The 15,678-nt window shown below is 40.6% G+C and overlaps 1 protein-coding gene across 3 annotated transcripts; it reads left to right on the forward strand.

Annotated features, from left to right (window-relative positions):
• The first annotated feature begins 257 nt into the window (after positions 1-257).
• On the forward strand, positions 258-15,678 carry LOC130162277 (regulator of G-protein signaling 9-like). 3 transcript variants are annotated; one of them, XM_056365961.1, is made up of 19 exons: positions 260-480; positions 2,209-2,305; positions 3,102-3,152; positions 3,286-3,392; positions 4,046-4,097; positions 4,175-4,233; positions 4,316-4,392; positions 4,482-4,563; positions 6,941-7,003; positions 7,923-7,952; positions 8,119-8,180; positions 8,902-9,015; positions 9,141-9,256; positions 9,418-9,505; positions 9,953-10,091; positions 10,214-10,296; positions 10,711-10,834; positions 12,808-13,211; positions 13,531-15,678. In XM_056365961.1, exons 1-19 carry the CDS (start codon positions 412-414, stop codon positions 13,691-13,693), a joined length of 1,980 nt encoding a protein of 659 aa, XP_056221936.1. In that variant the 5' UTR covers positions 260-411; the 3' UTR covers positions 13,694-15,678. The 3 variants fall into 3 exon arrangements, with proteins under 3 accessions (XP_056221937.1, XP_056221936.1, XP_056221938.1); XM_056365962.1 differs by lacking the exons at positions 12,808-13,211; positions 13,531-15,678 and having other exon boundaries at positions 258-480; positions 10,711-12,202; XM_056365963.1 differs by lacking the exons at positions 260-480; positions 2,209-2,305; positions 3,102-3,152; ... (2 more) ...; positions 4,175-4,233; positions 4,316-4,392 and having other exon boundaries at positions 4,526-4,563; positions 6,941-7,010.

Raw genomic sequence — 15,678 nt, forward strand, 5'->3', positions numbered from 1 at the left:
GCCTCTATTTTCCATGACTAAACCATTTTATCAGTCGTCGGAGGCATTTATGTAAAGATCAGAGGGCAGCTGTTAATTGCTGAATAAAGTGTTGTATTTTTTTTTTTATTATTTCAGACTTTTTAAAATATATATAATTCCATACTATTGATTTATATTATGCATTTGCATTGTTGGTTTGTATAACATACCCAATGTTTTATTAAGCTAATTAAGCTTATATGCGAAAGGTGCATATAACAGTATGTATACAATTTCAGAGCCTCCAAGTAGGAGCTTGTGAAGATCAGTTGAAGGCAGCATCAGTATCCCTCAATCCACTTCCCCTCCAGCATCCCTACACGACACAGGGGCTCACAGGCGACAGTAGGATCATATACGTTTCTGTTTGTGAGAGAGAAAAGCATTACCATGACCATTAGAAATACACTCCGGGATCATGGACAGAGGTATCGACCACGGATGGCTTGTCTCAAGAAGGTAAGTTATCCTTTTACATCAGTGGTGAGTGTGATGATCACAGCCCTGCTCAGCCATGCTCATAGGCTATACCTGCACACGCACCTATAGATAGGTCACTTATATGAATTCTCAAACACAATCCTTGGGCTGTAGTTGCGTACTGGCATTTGCTCTTGTAAACTGCGTTAGCCTCTAATAACAATCTGCATTCTCCACAGGTCCTCAGGAATCGGAACCGCTTTTTCATGGTGCTTTTATTGTATACGTTTATTTAGTTTAGACATTTTTGCAAAGCACAAAAGCCCACAGGTGCCATTTGAACTATAGAATGCTTTGAAGAAATGCAATAAATCAGATAACAAGTATGCCATGTTTCAATCATGGGTTCAAATCCGAATTTTTACTACACGATTAATTAGAATCAGTGTTAAAATAACATTTCATAAGAACCCTACATGCAAAATGACAGCAAAATACATACATACAAGTCATTTTGGTTCCGTTGCACTCTTTATATTTGCCTGTCACACTAAATGTTTGACTGTGTTTTATTGCAACCTTTTCACAGTGATAAGGTCATTCATTTTAATAAGCATTAAGCCTGGATCAGTATCGGTGCTTCCATTTACACCAAGCAGCCACTGGAAAGAAGTTAATCCAGGCACTGTGTATTGGAAAACAACAGCCCGGTCCTGTAGCCAGAACAGGGCTTGATACATCATCTCACATTTCAAATTCATTCACATGAGGAGCTGGATATTTAACTTTTGGCTTTAGAAAAATTGTGCCGGAAATAATTGAGACAAAAGCTTTTGAAGCTTCATTAGCAAATTATTTTCAGAATCTATTGATCACAGATGCAGCAGTCTTTCACAATGTCCCGCTCTCCAGGGGAATGCTCACTCAGAACTAATTTCCAGGAGAACTTCATGTTCTGGTCCATGAAAGCCCACTTTGGTCTGACTCAGCTTGGGGCTTATAGCCTCTCCAGGATGACTTCAAAGCACAAAGCCACTTCAAACAGGCCCAGGAGTCAGCCGCATACACTCTGTCTCTCTCACACACACACCCGTTCACACACACACTGAATTGTAATGTACTGCACAATTTCTTGCTTTCCGGTGCACACCTGAGCTCTTGTGTCTCTGTTGGGATCCAATGATATGATAACAAAAAAAAAACAACAGTGCTTACAGGGCAGTGACTCACCGCAAACCTCCCACACAAGCCAAACAAAAGCCATGAGATCACGGCCTGTCACACACCTCTCATCTCACCTCTCGCCATCTTTAAATGCAGTGCTGAAGCACTGAATTATAATGTTGTTTTTGGATGAAAAAGATAAACAGTCATAGTCGTAAAATCATCCAACATTGGTCTGATAGAAAGTATTGACTACAAGCTCTGACAGTGAGCCTTAATATCTCAGAGGCACAACTTGCTCCAGAGTACACGAGAGGCGATTTCATTAAATAGAAACGAGGTCAACAGTGTTGTTGCACACGCTGAAGATGATGATAATGATCATGATCACCATCATGTACGAGATTCTCTACAGTGAGCTCTCATCCACAAAAATCCATCTAACCTGCTTTTTTATCCTCAAATTACAGTATGTGCCTTTGGCCTGATTTTCCAAATTGTTGTCAAAGCAACCTGTTGGCATGGTGACCTCTGCCCCATCCCCCGCCCACCACTATCTTGTCTACGTTACCTCTTCTCACTTCTTACAATATCCCTTCGCAGGCAGAGAAGGTGCTGCTGGAGATGCAGGACCCCAAAACAGGAGTCAAGTCACAGCCTCAGAGACTGGTTATCACAACAATACCACATGCTATTACTGGTAAAGAGGGTACACCACACACACACACACACACACACACACACACACACACACACACACATACAGTAGTACACACTTGATGTTATTCAGCGGCTGGTTGAGTGATTTTCCCTGCATAGTCTCACTGGAGGATACCAGAGCTCCGGGCTCAAACTCGAGAGCTACAGATTTCATCTCCATGACAACCCCCGCGGTCTCGGAGTCAGAGAGAGGGAAAAAGTAGGAGGTGGAGGAGGAGGAGGATGATAGAGTGGGCAAGAGGGAAAAAAGCAAGAAACAGAGACAGAAACAAGAGAAAAACACAGAGAGACAGTGAGGAGGTGGTGGTGATGAAGGAGAAGAAGAAGAAGAGAGGGATCCTAGACTTCTACGTCATCTGTGAGCTTTGAATCCAGGCAGCTGAATGGATACTAAGGAAACTTTCCTTTCCTTTCCTTTCCTTTCCTTTCCTTTCCTTTCCTTTCCTTTCCTGTCCTTTCATCTTGTCTCCTTACCTCTCCTCGGTCCTTTGTTTCTCCATGTGCTTCCTCCTGTCTACCTCCTCCTCCTCCCCCTCCCCTCCTTCCACCTGTCTCCCCACATTAGCAGTAGAGGCTCACAGGTTATCGACACAGTCAGTAGTGCTGCATCAGAGAGGGGTCTGGCATTTACAGGCACACACCCACCTACCTATCAACACACACGCAGCACTTATTTCTTCTTGTTCGCTGTCAGACTTGCTTTTATAACTGGTTGGGCATACTTATTTTTATTCTTACATCTGACTTATCATTTGCATCTTTTCTTTTATCCTCAGGTGAAGACATAATTGCATGGTTAGCAGACAGATTTCAAACAGACACACAAGGTGAGAGATGAGGCAGCCGATGCCATTAAATATATGTAGTCTTTTTTGTTTTTTGTTAGAAATCCTTTTTTTATGATATCATTGCCACAGCAGCTGCTGAATTCCTGCTCGTCTCTCTGTCTCTTGTATTCAGAGGCGAGGAATTTTGGCTCTATGCTGGTGGCGTTAGGTTACATCTACCCTCTACAAGACCACAAACGCTTAGTGATCAAACCAGATGCATCCCTCTATCGCTTCCAGGTAAACGCACCACATTTCACATTTTTGTCATGATAATATTTTTATTAAGTTAGGAATGATATGACAATATATGCAAAATGAGATGAAAAAAATCTAATATCTCTGGTTGTATTAGGCCATTGTGGTAGTGTTGCAAATCACTGAGCAGGATTGCTGTGTGGCGATATAAAAGATCTTTGCATAAATGTGATGATACACTTTGATTTTTCATGTATTTAGTTGAGTGGATTAGTCGAAACAGACCGTCACCATCTGATCATTATAACACTGAATGGTTTCTCGGTCAAATTTACAGCAAACATTCTATATTGTAACATATATTGACAAAAGATTATAATCAAACTGCCCACCACTTTACTGGACTTGACTGTTTTGAAATGGTAAACATAATTTAAAAAATGCCCATCACAGTTTCCCAAAGTCCATGTCTTCATATAGCTTGTTTTGTTTGACTTAGAGTCTAAAAATCAAAGACATTCAATTTAAAATGAAATAAAACAAGGAAAATGTTTCACTTTATAGTATATCATATATAGATAAATCGAATATCAGAACTTGCATTACATTTTGATTGAACAAGCTGATACTTGAACAAATTTAACTGACAGTAACACTTCTGAAATGATGTAAAATCTGCCTTTTGTCCTTTCCAGACACCGTACTTCTGGCCCACACAGCAGTGGCCTGTTGAGGATACAGATTATGGTGAGTGTGACTATATTTCATTCTCAGGTCCCATTATCAATGCTCAGTTAACTCTCCTTTTTGTTTTATTATTGAAGCAATCTACCTGGCGAAAAGAAACATACGGAAGAAAGGAATACTGGAGCTGCACGAGCAGGTGAGAACGAGGCTGAGAGACCCGAGGGAAATTCAATTTGTTTGTTGCTGGCATTTACTGATGCGTCATTTTATGTCCTCAGGAGCAGTATAACCGTCTTCACAAGTGGATGAATCATAAATGGGATTTCATAGTGATGCAAGCTAAAGAACAGTACAGGTAGGTGTGAGAGAAACTCAGAGACACCACTCGAATTGAAGATCGCAAAGGTGATACGATCATGTGCGTTTGTGTGTGTGTGTTTTTAGAGCTGCAAAGGAGAGGAAGAAACCAGACCGTGTGGTTTTTGACTGCCAGGAGAGAGCCTACTGGGTGGTTCACAGGCCTCCGGTAAGAACACACACGCACACACACACGCACACACACACACACACACACACACACACACACACACACACACAGATAGTGATCAGACTTGCACTGCACACACAGGACGCAGCTTCATGTAGATAACCGCGGATTGCTAGCAGACAGAGAGGTTTGAAAATAAATTACACTCCATCTCTATACTTCCCAGGGTATCTCATTATCTCTACCCATGATGCCTCATTACTGTTACATGTCCAGTCAGAGGAAAAGGGCATGAGTGATTAATATTTCACACTGCGTAGGAGAATGTGGCGCCTTCGCACCTTGTGCTTCCAGCATGGTGAGTCTTGGTCTCACCCTGTGTCCTGAGGCTGGATTACTGACCAGCCCGAAGTGGGCAACTGGTTTCCAGACATCCAAGGGCTCGCAAGTGACCCAGGTTCACTGTGTCAAGTGGGTTGTGGTAATTTGATTAAGTGCAAATGTGTTTGGAATGCAGGTCCTGCTTTGTAGCATAATTTTGATTTTATTGAAGGTCATATTGTGTTGATATGGCACATATTTCTAAGATTTTACAGATAGGCAGTGCGCTAGCTTACCAGGAGTAATTGTTGGTCTCTGGTTATAATGAAGCTGCCATGAGCAGTAGTTTGCACTGTACTTAATGGGCACTTTTAATGGGCACTTAAAGTGAGTCTATACAACGTTTGCTGAGCTGTGACCAGCAAAAGATCAAGACAGTAAGTGACAATTGCAGGATCATGGTGAACACTAAGACATAGTGTAACAAGAGCACAAGTAGAAGAGTGATAAGTCAGTGACTCATAAATATCAACTTAAGTTTTGTAACATTAGCCACCACAAGCTAATGGTCATATGGTATAAGACTGTATATAAAGATGCACGCAGCCTCCTTTAAACCTTAATAAAATGTAAACGGGTGAGTTATATAAAAAATCACCGCTTGTACAGTTGTCATGAAGGGCGAAATTAGCTATAGAGACTAAATCCATTTTTTGCACCAGGCTGTAAACATGTTTATTTCTGCTGTAAAGTTGGGCATTTTAACATGGGAGTCAGCGGGGATATACTTGTTTTTGGAGCCAGCCTCAAGTGGCCATTTGAGGAACTGCAGTTTTGGGCACTTGCTTTGGCTTCGTGTTTCAGCCATTTGGTCATACCAGACCAAACCCCAGAGGGAACTGAATGAGGATGCTTTTTATTGCTTATAGTTTTAATTTAATTCATTAGAGGAAGATTGTGTCATTTCTTCTGTTACTCAGTCTCACTTTAAAGGTCAAAGGGTACATACATGTTGCACAGAGCTCAGTAGGGACCCAGTAGGTTAAACAGGTCATGGTCACATGTCATCCTCCCTCTCTCCTGGTGGGATTTTCATTACTGGATTTGGACTATCAAATGAAGCACAACCACCACTTTAAATATAGAGTGAACATTTAAAGGAATAGTTCGTCTTTGGATCAAACAAGCAAGATAGAATGTGTTGAATTTGGAGTTTAGAGATGCTTGTGTGTATTTTTTTGACTCTGTAGATGGCCAGGCTAGCTCTTTCCCCCTGTTTCCAGTCTTTATGCTAAGCTTAACTAATTGTCTTTTGGATTCATCTCTGTACTAAACACACAGACATGAGAATGGTATTGATCCTCTCATCTAAAGATTGTTTTTTCAATAATTTTGAACTATTATTTTAATCTTCTTGTGAGAATAAATAACAGTAATTAATAAATGAATTAGCGTTTTAACTTTTTCTTCCCCAGGAAATTTTCACACTTTTTCTTGAGATGCAATATTAGAAAACAACATTTTCTATAACTATCTTTTATTACAACATTTTATAGAGAGGTTTCCTGAAGCTCTTGGCAACAAAACAAAAAGAAAAGATTGTGTTTGCATTCAAATTACATAAAATGTTGATGTAAGCTGCATTTATTTCCCCACATGACAGTTGCATGCTGTACACAGATTCATCTTTTTATTCATAAAAGTCAAAGTGAGCTTTCTGTCTAAGCTAATATCATTATCTAGGGACAGAGCCACCCTGCACACTGTAAATGTGGTTTCATCTCACTGCATTTTTAAAGGCTGTTGCTGGAAACAAACTAACAACTTAAAGATATATTTGTAATGTCTGAGAGTAAATTCACAAAATCACATTTTACATATAACTGGTGACTGTCCTTTTGTTGCCTCAGATTTGAAGGAAAAGTGTGACACATTAGCAGCATATGATTAGCATTATAAATCGGCCATCTGCTTTAATTAATTAGTCCTTTAATAAACACACATTGTGTAATCGTTTTTGTCGATGTTTGTGTGTGTGTGTGTGTGTGTGTGTGTGTGTGTGTGTGTGTGTGTGTGTGTGTGTGTGTGTGTGCAGCCAGGGACGGTGAGTGCCATGGACTATGGACTGGATCGACGAATAGATCCTAATGCTGACGAGGTAACAGGTGAGTGTCTGCATGACCTGTATGAAGATAATTCCTGTCAATCAGCTTATATTGTATAAGAGGCTTTAATGCATGGATCCATGTGCAGTCAAGGCTACTTATCCTCCCTGTCCTTTCCCTGTCTGCTGTTTCAAACATGACACTATCTTTCACTGAAATTAATCTTAATTCTCTTCTCTTCTTCTCTTCTCTTCTCTTCCCTTCTCTTCCCTTCTCTTCTCTTCTCTTCTCTTCCCTTCTCTTCCCTTCTCTTCTCTTCTCTTCTCTTCTCTTCTCTTCTCTTCTCTTCTCTTCTATTCTTCTGCAGGCATTTCCTGTGGTTCTATTTTATCCAGAATTTTAAACTGGTTACAAACACTTACACACACCACCCCATATTTATTCTTGACATAATGCATTCCTTACATCCTAACATTGCCACTACATGCTTAACCCCTCAACCATTTTTACTCATTAAATTACTCATTAATGTCTCTTTTCAGGTCTTGGGGAGTATATGAAATACATATAGATATGTATAATTATAAATTAACCTTCTGTGGCTCCAGGAGGAGCTGTGCAAATCCTGATAAATGCCACTTAAGTCATTTGAGTCAGCACCGGTTGTGGCTCAAGACTACAAGTTTGAAAATGAAGAATGTGCAGAATAAAAAAAAAGTTATATCTCTGGTTCTTGTGCATTGATGATGATCATTAAAAAAAAACTGCCCAACGTGAGTCAGACAATGTTATTGAAGTACAATGCTAAATCAGTGCAGCAATTTTTACCCCTCAGACAGCTACTTGAACAAGTGAGGATCAAAATGTCCTCACAAAGACAGAAGTACAAGATCATGTGTACAAATACACTTTGTCTATACATGTTTATTTTTTATCTGTGATATGACACATAATCTGTGTATTTTTCTCCAGGCAAAAACCCCTGACTTCTTTGAGAGAATTGTAAGTGAGAATTTACTCTCCACCCATCGTTTGACTTTTCCAACATTTTTCTCTCTCTGTGTTTCATCTCAACCAACAGCTGCATTAACTGTTAGCAATGATCCACAGAGACAGACCTGTTTTCCTCACATTTTTATAGCTGTCATCTCTCCTCTGCTCCCTGTAGATGATCTTTACGCAGCAGTCTATCATGAGGCCCAGAGTGAAGTCATCTGTGTCCATTGGCGCGTAAGATTGTTATTTCCAGTTCCAATATCTGCGACAAAACAGGTGGCTCATGCTGCTTGTATCATGAAGTGTATGTCTCAAAATAGAAAAAACACAATATCTTTAACTGGAATGGAGGACAGGTGAAAGTCATGCACGGATGAGATTTGATGAGCAAATGTGATACAGTTACTGTAGGTTCATGTCAGTTTTGTTTACATAGCGCCAAATAACAGCAGAAGTTATGCAGGGCAGGTCAAGACTGTACTCTTTACAATATTATTTATAGCATCCCCCAGTGAACAAGCACTTGGCAACACTGGCAAGGAAAAACTCCCTTTCAGTGGCAGAACTGGCTCTTCGGTGACTTATTATCAAATTATGCAAATTTAGGCCACTTATTATGTTGGCCGAACTTTCCACGAAATTTCAATACAATCTGTTAACTATAACAAACAAAAAAGAGGGGAACATTTCAACAGTTGGTCACTGATTTACTCCTGTTCGCTCGACTGGACACCCCATGATGCCAGTGTGTTGACTCTTGTGCATAAAGAAGCACTTTGGGTAATATTTAGTGATGTGATTGATATGTATATGATATAACTCCCTTTTACTCCTAAGTGCAGTTATGTAATATGACATGACATTTAGTTCAGTTTTTTCATCTTTGGCCGAATTGTTGCCTATAATGAAAAAGTTCAAACATTATAAGCAGTAAACTTTTCCCCTGTTCCTGCAGACTGGTGAAATACTGCGCCACCTACAACAGCCACGACCCTTTCCTCTCCAAGTGTCTTCCCAGCAACCCCTGGCTCACCGATGACGTCACATACTGGACTTTGAACATGCCCAAGTGCGTCAGCTGAGGATGACGCATAATTTGTTTTGTATTCATTGAGATTCAGCTAAATTTTAAATAATGCGCATTTCTTCAATTTAATGATTTTCTTCCTCTGTGGTTATTTGTGTGTGCGGCAGTGTGGAAATACCAACTAAAATGCGTGTGGAGAGATGGACGTTCAGCTTCGGAGAGCTGCTCTCAGACCCTCGGGGACGAGATGATTTCAGACTGTTCCTGAAGAAAGAATTCAGCGGTATGATGGTCGATTACAGAAATATTATTGTTGCAAACTTTCTACACTCTAGATTCATTTTTGGTCCTACAGTGTTATTTTTAACCATGAGATGAAGCTAAGAGTAGCATACTAACTGTGTTTTTTAAAACAATTTTCTCTTCTATCTTGAACCGTTTAAGGTGAGAACTTGGCATTCTGGGAAGGTTGTGAGGATCTGAAGTGGGGCACAGCTGCGACGATGAGAGAGAAAGCAGAGCAGATCTATAAGTAATGTCTTAATTTCTAGTCTATGATGGTTAATCAATTAACTGATTAGTCTATTAGTCAGTGACAGAAAACTAATAAGCGGCTATTTTGATAATCGCTTGATAATTGTTTCAGTTCATTTTCAAGCAAAAAACGTGGAAAATAGACCAAACATTGTCTGGCTGCAGTTTCTCTGATGTGAGGATTGCTCCTGAGCATTTCTTCGCATTTCATTAACTGAGCGATTAATCAACTAATGAAAATTAATTGATAATAAAAATGATTGCTAGTTGTATCCCAACTTGGAAAATTGATTGATGAGTAATTGATAATAAAAAAAAACATTTTTAGCTGTTGGGATGTTTTTGCCATTAATCGAAAACCTGCTGCAACAACGGCTCAGAATCACGTTGTGTAGGCGAGTATTAAACTGTTTCCCATGTGTTTCTCCAAATCTCTTGATCCAAGGGCCTTCCTGGCCCGCGGTGCACCACGGTGGATCAACATCGACGGAAAGACAATGGAAGTCACAGTCAGTGGCCTGAAACACCCACACAGATACGTCCTGGACGCAGCCCAAACTCACATCTACATGCTCATGAAGAAGGTCAGTAAACGCACCAGTAGGTGGGTTTAACCACAAGATAACGTTGTTTAAGTTCCCACAGGCTTGCACTCACCATCACTAAACACCCACTGATTCATGATGCGATTGTGTATATTTTGCAGGACTCATACGGGCGGTACATGAAGTCTCCAGTCTTTAAGGATACAATGAAGAAGGCCATCTGTCCTGAGGAGCACAAGTTCTCGTAAGAGGCTACTTTCAATTCACTCATTCATTCCCTTTTTTATTTTTTTACATTCAATAAGCATCTAGAACATTTATCTGCTGCTTAAATTGGAAATAAAAGTTGAAAAAGTCAGCCTGAACTCTGTTATCTTAACCAGCCTGATAAAGAAACAGGTGCACAGTCAGAAATGGCAACAAATGCGGAAAAGGAAGCGTTAACTATTCACCACAAAGACATAAGAGTGACGAAGGTCTGAAAAACCACAGTTTATGTTTCTCATCTCTCTGGCTGATATTAGTGTCCCTGTAGCTTCCTTCCATCACTCTCCAAAACTTAATTTTCACCTTATCTCCCCCTCCCTCCTCTTCTCTTACTCTCTTTCTCTTCTCTTTCTCATCTTTCTCCTTGGATCAATCCTTTGCGGTCTCCCAGTGATTCCCAGTTGGAGCAGAATGCGAAGAACAGACGGCCCAGTCTCAGCCCCATCATCCTCCGGCAGCAGGAGCAGGAGCAGAGGGCAAAGATGGCGGCCAGTGCCCCCGTTGACATCACACAGGTCATGAGCAAACTCAGCAAGCAGGGCAAGGAGGTTCCCCCTCGTCCTCCTCCTAAGAAATGAGCACAAACGTGATCAGTGTTGTAGGAGCTTTAGATACCAACAGTCAGGGTTGGGATCCGTTGAAATTTTATTGAATTTTTAAAATGTATTTATCTAAAAAGAAGCTGTAGTTAATTTGTTTATAATGATAATATCTACATTTTGATGCCATTTAGCTTCAGTTTAAAGCTGCTAGAATAAATATTTTTATTATAACAATGGATCAAACGGCTAAGTGTAAAGTGAGAAGAGCTGCTCGTACTGTAATTGCAAACTCACAGAGAGTTATCACTCAAATGTAGCACCCTCCAGTTCTATGGAGCTTTTTAGTGTCTTTTCAGCTCATTGTTTCAGCGAAAATGCTCCTAAAACCAAAGTTAATGAGTTGCTGGTGAACAACGTAACACCAACAGACAACAGTTTGCAAATAAGTTCAGCATATCAACCTGAAACAGTTGGTTTCTACTGCCCACAAGTGGACAAAAACTAAGCTGTTGCAGGTTTAGTGGTATTCAAACATGCACAGGCTTATAGTACACATCCATACTCATGTCCAAGAATCACAAAGATCTAGTTCCAGTGTGACATTCAGTTGAAAAACGTCACGACCCCATGTACCACGCACCACGTGTTTTTTTTTGTTTTTTTTAGTACTGCAGAAGTCTTTGCTTTTTTTTTTTTTTTTTTTTAAAAGCTAAATGGAAAGTGATGTGGGAATGGGAACATGCAATACTGAAAACTCAATCTCAATATAGTTGCACGGTATTAAAACCACTGTTAAACAGGCACATTAGGTTGTAGAGGTATATACATAGTAAACTAAAATGAGGGCCAGTTACACCTCACAGAAAAATGTTGCAATCCTTCCCACTTCTCTCTTTTGGTTTGAAGTGCTGCACATAGTTTTGGTTTCACATGTATTTTCCCAGGTTTTTAATATTTACCCCTGAGACTTCTGAGGGTGTTTCTGCTCCACAAATTAAATGTATTTACCTGGCAAACGTCTCAGTGCCAAATACAGCAAAACCTGGACTAACAAAACCACCATGAGAAGTAAAGTGTTGTGATTTGGGTGAACTGAGCCTTTAGACACACTAAATTACACACACAAGTCATGTTCAGTGCACAGAGAGCTGAAATGACAATGTGGAGACATCTGTTACCATCTGCTGCATTTCTGTCCGAACAAGCTGTAACTGGTGTGTGTCATGCTGTTTCTCATAATACATGTGTTGTACTGTCCATCTCCACTCATACAGTGTTCTGTACTGTTACTGTGTGTTTTCTCCGTCATCAGTCATAAGCTAATAAAACATACACAAACCACCTCATGTTCATGTGTTTGTCTTGAGTTGTCATTCACTCACTGTTTGCATGAAGTCTGAGCGTCACGTTCCCACAAGCTGTCAACCTCATCTGACTCCGACTCTGATGATGATGATGATGATGGTCCTGATTACTTGCAATGAGACTAGAGAGTAGAGATAGCTTATCTCTTTCTTTCTTCCTGTGGTACTTCCTGTATCATTTTCCTGTATACTCTTTCTTTCTTTCTTTCTTTCTTTCTTTCTATTACAGCCAGAACAATTGGTTGATTGTTAATAATCGACGAAATCGAGAAAATTAATCGCAAACATTTTTTGATGAATTGAGTCAGTTTTCTAGCAAAAATGCTAGTGAATATTTTGGGATATTTTGAACTGTTAGGTGACAGGTATTTTTTATAATTACTCTGTCCTTTTGTTATGGAAGTGACCTGAACATCATGGTGTTTATGTAAGTTAAACATCATGAAGCTCATGAAATACTTATGTACGGGTAATGTACAGAGGGAACCACCAGCTGAACATTTTCCACAATGCACTCATTTTTGGAACGAATCCCTCTCATGATGCCCTCTAACTTGTGTCTCTTGCCCTTTGACCTCACAGCTGTGCCGCTTCACCACTCCTGTCCCCCACCTTGCTGTCTACTCTGGGTTCACTGAGTCCCCCTCTGCCAACGCCTCGCCCTCTCTCCCTTTCCTGGCCCACACCCCGGCCTGTCCATCCCCCATCAGCGTGGCCTTAGACAGCACCTCGGCCTCTGAGCGGCGAGTGGAGGCCAGCGAAGGAGAAGGAGAGGGGAACCCGGAGGCCCGAGCCCCCGCAGGTGGAAATGTATCCAAGTCTCGCATGGCTCTCTCGCTGCGCCGTCTGCTGAAGCGGGGCTGCACCCCCTCCACCATGTTCGCCAGCTTGTCGCCTAAATGCCACTCAGCTGCCGGGACAAGTAGCCGCATTCAGCCAATCAGCCCGGATCAACCCAGTCACGCTCCACCCAGACGGATTGGCAAGTGAGTGTGTGGCACAAACACTTACAAAAACAGTTCTGCATGTAAACTACAACACCATATCCACACTTATCATATAGTCAGAAAGTAATATGTTTTTACTGTGATATGTTGTCATTGTTTCAACTTTAATCTAATTATCTAAAGATGACACTTACTAACCTAATACTAATTTTTACATTTCAAACCCAATGTTCTGGAGTAGAACCGGCATAACAGAAATGTATTGCTGTCCTAATACTTTCTAATTGTAGGCAACAGTATTTTAACATGGGTATCAGACATGTGTCTTACATCAAGCCCTTTCTGCAACCTTGAACAGTTTCTTCCAGATTAAAGTGGATATTCCTCCAGAGTGCCGTATCTACCCCATAGAGTCTGAGGATGAGGAGGAAGAGAACAGGGCTGCCTCTCGGGGAATGGTGGGAGCCAAAGAGATCATCTGCCCCTGGGAGAGCCTCACTCCACAGAATGGGACGGGCTAATAGGATGGATTAACACAGGTATAAAAAATGCGGGTTTTTAAATCTGTGTGGTACAGATGCAGCGTGTCTGTTTAAACAGGCTGGCAGCAGATTTTCCCCTTGTTCTGACAGAGATAAAAGATCTCATACAGCGCACGACGGGGAAAAGTCTCTGTGTTTATTGTCCCTGTGTAAATGTGGTCATATTCTCACCACTAGGCCACTAACTACAACATAAATACCAAACAACAAGAGGACTGACAAAAATCTGAGATGATGTAGAGATGGCTGTTGGTCTACAATAGACTGAGCATCAACTTACTATGTCCAGACTCCTTAAAGGAAACCTATGTTTTGAGTATCAAACACTCACTGCCTATAGGTTTTAAAGGGGCTTTATGTAGGTTTTTGCTAGCGCTACATAGCCAACCTCAGCATTAACAGCTTTTTACTTATACCAGTCTAGAAGAAATGTTGCAAGTTCAGCATCATACTTCATTACTTTACTCACCAACAGTATTTCCTTCTATTTCTATCACTTCTTTTCTTGTACTTAAGTTAGCATGCTAACTAGCTAGCCCCAGCCAGGCAAGTCTGTCACTTCACTTTCCGATAGGGAGTCACTGTAGTGTCCCATCTGCCCTGAAGAAGTAGTGCTGCTCAGAGAGCGTATTATAATCTCTAGCCTTGTAAACACAACAATGGCCGAAGCTCTTGTTAAACGACAATCACTGCCAACCACTCCTGGCAAGAAACCACATTCTGCAGCCAAGAAAACTCACAAAAAGCACCTTTAAAGGACTTGTCTGCATAATCGTCTTCTCCCTGGAAAATACCGAGAGCATGACCTCAGTGGTAACTGGCTGTACTGAGATCAACAAGCTCAAACAGAGGTTGAATTGAGCTATATTTTGGCACATTTTAGCAAAAGTATGACTACTGGAACAAACCTACGCTTTACAAGCCAACAGGCAGTTGGGTGTTTGATACTCAAAACATATGTTTTTGGTGGAGTATTCCTTAAACTAGAGCCTTATTGTCACCAACCTTCACTGATGTGGGCACCAGCTGAGCCAGCTGTTTAGTTTTGTCAGGCCCAAGACGACAACAGGGTGTATGAACATCCAAGAGCTTCAAAACCTGAGCTGTAGCTTTCACATTCAAACCTCATATCTTGTAATGAACAGTAGCCCAACAGCAGCCTTATCCACCTTCACACACCTGTGTTTTCTTTTATTTCTTGGCCTTGGAAGTTTCTACAAAGCAGGCATACACACAGACATGTTTGAGAACCAGCGCCACATGATAACAAAAACTATTAATGAACTAAAATCTGAATAAAATTATTTTGTGATTGCAAAGAATAAAACTGATAATCACTAAGTTATTATATATTTAATAATAGATCAATGTTTACATCCTAGAGAGCCAAAGCAAACTGACATATATAGACTGCCTGTGCACATGCCTGCTAAAAAATATAGATAATGTATTTGTATATTTACTGAATAATGATCAGTTTTCTGAAGTAGAGAAGTGTTCTTGTGCTGCTAAATAGACTTAGATGCCTCATCCCTAATTTACTTACCTCTTACACACACAATGTGAAATGACCGAATAGATGCATTTCAGGTACAATGGGAGCACATGAGCAGTTTGTCCACATGTTGCTATATCTGCTGGACCACTCCTGTCAGATGTGCACTCTTCATGAATGAAGAACTACTGTAAAAGGTGGGTCGAGTAATAGTTTTGTATTTGGCTCCACTGCTGTTTTGTACACTCTGTGTAGCTGTTGTATACTGTACACTACCCTGAGCGAGGTGTTAATATTTTTCTCACGTGTCTCTCCATTGGTGGGGGGGGGTGGGAGGGGCAGTACAATGTGAATCAATTGTCAGAATGTATTATCTTTACCATGTTTACAGATGCAAGAATGTGAAAAATACCTTGAATTTGTTGTATTTGATTTGTACATTCCATGGCTTGTGTCAAGTGCCTCAATA

This window comes from Seriola aureovittata, chromosome 21 (genome assembly GCF_021018895.1).
Source record: "Seriola aureovittata isolate HTS-2021-v1 ecotype China chromosome 21, ASM2101889v1, whole genome shotgun sequence".
Taxonomy (NCBI): domain Eukaryota; kingdom Metazoa; phylum Chordata; class Actinopteri; order Carangiformes; family Carangidae; genus Seriola; species Seriola aureovittata.